The 4,906-nt window shown below is 41.0% G+C and overlaps 1 protein-coding gene across 1 annotated transcript in view; it reads right to left on the minus strand.

Moving 5' to 3' along the window:
- Positions 1-4,906, minus strand: part of ARHGAP6 (Rho GTPase activating protein 6) — a 93,366-nt gene that overhangs the window by 19,371 nt on the left and 69,089 nt on the right. The window contains exon 5 of the mRNA XM_015817024.1: positions 2,610-2,760. Within this exon, the coding sequence (XP_015672510.1) occupies positions 2,610-2,760 (151 nt within the window). The remainder of the gene's footprint in view (positions 1-2,609; positions 2,761-4,906) is intronic.

The following is a 4,906-nucleotide window of genomic DNA, read 5'->3' on the forward strand; positions in this document are numbered from 1 at the left end:
CTACAGCCTATTCTGCTAAGTTCCTGCCCCAGGCTCTGGAAGTCATTCTGCACAGTGAGTACATCTTTTTGGGACAGATCGTTAGTGCCAAGATGTACAATAGCCTCCACATCACAGTCCTTGCTGGCATTCTTGATTATTTTACAAATACGCTTCTTGTCCCTACTGGCAGTAGCACCTGGAAGACACCTGACCTCATGCGAGACCTCTGTGTCTTTTCCTAAATTTACATCCCTTATAATTGAATCACCAACCAGAAGGTGGCTTCTCTTTTTGGGTGCCTTTCTGTTCTTGCATGACTGATGAGTAATACCTGATTCGCACTTCTCCCTGTCGAAAACAAGTTCTTCATCTCGGACCAAGATCCCCTGCTTATTTGAGTTTTCATCATAAATACCTTTACCTGTCTCCTTAATGTCCCTATTAAGGTCAGCAAGGGCACTGTAACTGTTGTGCAGGGACACAGCAAAAGCTTTGTGTTTATGGTTCACAGCTCTCACCCTGCCAGATCCCATGGTTCTCCACACTGCCCTTCTCCTGCAGGATCTTTGAGGTAGAGGGGGCAGATAGCTTGGAGGCTCAGTGGAGTAGAGGGGCTGAACTGGACACCTAATTTCTGCCTGAAGAGCAGAGATCACAGACCCTAGATAAGTAATCCGTCCTTGTAGATTAGTGATTTGTTTACAGATAGGACAGTTTCCATGATTGAAAAGGGTACTGCGAAAGACAGCTGCAAAACAAGTGTTGCACTGAACTATGCCTGACATTCTTAGATACAAGGAATCAGACGCACTTGCCCTGAATGTACTGCTGCTGTTTGATTTTTGGTTAGATCTGAATCTCCTCCCTACTCACAGTTTATAGCAAGCCCTGGGAAGTTTAAATGCAATAGCTCCAATCAGCAAGGCCCCAGCTGCCTTTAGAGCTGAATCCCCTCCCCACTCACAGTTATAGCAAGCCCTGGGAAGTTTAAATGCAATAGCTCCAATCAGCAAGGCCCCAGCTGCCTTTAGAGCTGAATCCCCTCCCCACTCACAGTTTATAGCAAGCCCTGGGAAGGTTAAATGCAATAGTTCCAATCAGCAAGGCCCCAGCTGCCTTTAGAGCTGAATCCCCTCCCCACTCACAGTTTATAGCAAGCCCTGGGAAGTTTAAATGCAATAGCTCTAATCAGCAAGGCCCCAGCTGCCTTTAGAGCTGAATCCCCTCCCCACTCACAGTTTATAGCAAGCCCTGGGAAGTTTAAATGCAATAGCTCTAATCAGCAAGGCCCCAGCTGCCTTTAGAGCTGAATCCCCTCCCCACTCACAGTTATAGCAAGCCCTGGGAAGTTTAAATGCAATAGCTCCAATCAGCAAGGCCCCAGCTGCTTTTAGAGCTAAATCCCCTTTCCACTCACAGTTATAGCAAGCCCTGGGAAGTTTAAATGCAATAGCTCCAATCATTTCATCTCTGTGAGAATTAGATCCAAAATGGCTAATCCCCTAGTTCCCTTCTCTACTTTTTGGGAGACAAAGTTATCTGCTAGGTTTGTCAGGAATCTGTTTGATCTTCCACTTGGTGCAGAGTTTGTCTCCCAGTTGATGTCAGGGTAGTTAAAGTCCCCCATTACAATTGTGATGTGCTTCCTACATATCTTAGTTAGCTGACTAGGAAAAAGTTCGTCTATTTCCTGTGTTTGGTTGGGTGGCCTATAGTATACACCTATGGCAATGTCGTTTTCCCCCCTTTTATATTGACCCATATGCATTCAAGACAGTTTTCATCATTGTTGTGCTCTATTTCTGTAGAGATGTAGTTATTTCTTATATAGGGAGCAACTCCACCTCCTCTTTTATTTGGTCTGTTTCTTTTAAATAATTTAAATCCCTCTAGCTGTGTGTTCCATTTGTGGGTTTCATCCCACCACGTTTCTGTAATATCATATCTGCCCTCATTAACCTGAATTTCTAGTTCACCCTGTTTGTTATCCATACTCTGTGCATTGGTGTATAGACATTTGAGTCCTTTATGACCGACCCTGTGTTTACTTCCTACATAACCTGTTTGGTTCCTGAGTTCCCCTAATGTCTTACCACCTATTTGGTTAGTGCATTTTGTGTGGCACTCGCTATTAAGAGCTTGATTTTGCTTGACAGCAAGGTTGATGTTCTTGTCCACACACACATCTATGTTACATGCACTGATAGCCCTATAATTTTTAGATTGCCGGGGACAGGGATGTTCTGTATCAGTTAGCTCACTGTCCCCGCTGTTTAGTTTAAATATTCCTCCAGAAAATCTGTGAATTTATAGCCAAGTAACTCAGTCCCTTTCTTTGATGGATGCAGACCATCTCTTTTGTACATTTCTTCATTGGACCAGCTGCTGACATTGTGACTAATATATCCAAAGCTTTCCCCTTGAATATATGAAGATGATTATTAGAATGAACCATTTTAACCATTTTATCCCCAATCTAAGTTTAAAAACCAATATACTGAGACATATCAGGCAATTTAAGTTGACAGGGCTGCAGTTTATCAACCATTTAGGTAGGTAGGTAGGTAAGTAGGTAGGTAGGTAGATAGGTAGGTAGACAAACAGATACAGACAGACAGACTGCTCACAGAGTGCGCTGATAAAAGGAGTGTAAAGCTCTCTGGTCAGGAGTGGATCAGGCATATCACGAAGGAATTCCTTTAATAAAGCTGCTACATCATGAATGCTTTGTTCTTCATCCAATACTACATCCACACCACGGTCAAACTCTTCACGTAACTAGAAACAGAAATCATGTCAAACATTTACATGTTTATACACTGTGGGCACAATTATTAGATAAGATGTATTTTGGAGGATTAATTTTCTTATTGAACAACTACAGTGCTCTCGGTCAATCCAAAATGTTAATAAATCTGAAACCTGAATATTTAAGAAAATAAAAGTGAGGTTTCGGCTTTCTTAAAAGAAAGTCTAAATGTGCACAATTATTAGGCAACTATTAGTATGCAGAATTATTATGCAACTAAATGAAAAATGAAAATTTGCCCATCTCATTTGTTTATTTGCATCTGTTAAAGTGAGAATAATAAACTCAAAATGTACAAATAAACATTTCTGACATTTCAACAACAACAAAAAAATCAGTGACCAATATAGCCACCCTTCTTTTCAATAACGGTCATAAGCCTTCCATTCATGGAATCTGTCAGTTTCTTGATCTGTTGACAATCAACGTTTTGTGCAGCAGCAACCACAGTGTTCCAGACACTGGTCAGAGAGTTGTACTGTTTCCTTCACCGTAAATCTCCCCTTTAGGAAGGGCCCACAAGTTCTCAATAGGATTTAGGTCAGGTGAGGAAGGGGGCTATGCCATTATTCTTTCATCTTTAAGGCCTTGTTGGCTAGCCATGCAGAGGAGTACTTCGATGCATGCAATGGAGCACTTTCCTGCATAATAATCATGGTCTTCTTGAAAGATGCAGATTTTCCTGTACCACTGCTTGAAGAAAATGTCTTCTAAAAACTGGCAATAGGTTTGGGAGCTGATTTTGAGTCCATCTTCAACTCCAAAAGGTCCAACTAGCTCATCTTTAATAATACCAGCCCATACCAGTACCCCACCTTCACCTTGCTGGCATTTGAGTCAAAATGGAACTCTGTTCCTGTTACTGATTCAGCCATAGGCCCATCTATCCGGTCTGTCAAGAATCACTCTAATCTCTTCAGTCCATAAAACCTTTGAAAAAAATCTGTCTTCAGACATTTCTTGGCCCAGTCTTGCTGTTTCAACTTATATGTCTTGTTCAGTGGTGATTGGCTTTCAGCCTTTTTACCTTGATGTGTCTGAGCACCGAACACCTTGTACTTTTTTTAAAAAAAACTTATAATATATTTTATTAATTTTTTAACAAAGCATAAGTCACTCAATAATTGGTAAACAGTGTGTTGTCTGGGTTACATTTGTAAAAAACACTCCTTAACAATTGATTTCTATAATCTGTATTCCATATATTAATTTTAGTTGATTTCCTCTTTCCCCAAAACATCCTTTTTAGCAAACATTGAGTTAATACAATTCTTATTGTTTTAATAAATGACAATTAAGAATATACTTTTTCTGGGACTTCCGGTGGCCGCCGGCGGCCGATAGAGGCAATTTGACAGCCTCCCGTCAGCGTTCTATGTAAAAGCCAGCAAAACAGCGCGTATCAGCTGTTTGCCGGCTTCAGCCTTCTTCTCGGGCGAAGGGAAGAAGGTGAGCTGCTGGTGAGTAGGCGTAGAGTTCCCTAGTCTCCCCTGAGGGCCCTCGGGGAGATGTAGGTGTGAACTCCGCTGGAGCTCACAGCCATCTCCATAGATCGGGACGTCTTCGTTCTAACGAAGCAAGACACCGTTTCCACCTCTAATGCTAAAGATCTGAACTGTGAGTAAAGCTCTAATAGACAGAGCTTACCAGGAATGTCGGATTTTTTGGATAAAACTTCAACTCTAACTCTCCTTTTAAAGACATCTTCTGTAATGTTTAAGTTGAAAGTGAAACTTTAAAAAAAAATGGCTGCGGTCAAACAGCTTCTTTGTTCTAAAGGAAAACTTTCACTTCTCTTCCGGTTGTGGATTGCTACATTGTAACAGACTGTAAAAAATATAGAAAAACTTGAAGGAAAAATCTAGAAAAATTCTAATTAAATGACTGCTGTTCTGCATTGATTTTTGATACTTTTTAAGAAAATTTTATAACTATTTTAAAGTTATAATGGCTTCTAAACGTGGAACTTCTGCAGCACCTAAAGCTCTTGCTTCATCTCCAGCTGTACAAATATCACAGCAGAAAGCTAAAACCCCCCCACCCTCTCCTCCTCCTTATATTACTCTTAAGGACTTACAAGACTCTTTGGCACAGCTCTCAAAACAAATGACACAA

The sequence above is a fragment of the Protobothrops mucrosquamatus genome, unplaced genomic scaffold (genome assembly GCF_001527695.2).
Source record: "Protobothrops mucrosquamatus isolate PMUCROS unplaced genomic scaffold, P.Mucros_1.0 scaffold_125, whole genome shotgun sequence".
Taxonomy (NCBI): domain Eukaryota; kingdom Metazoa; phylum Chordata; class Lepidosauria; order Squamata; family Viperidae; genus Protobothrops; species Protobothrops mucrosquamatus.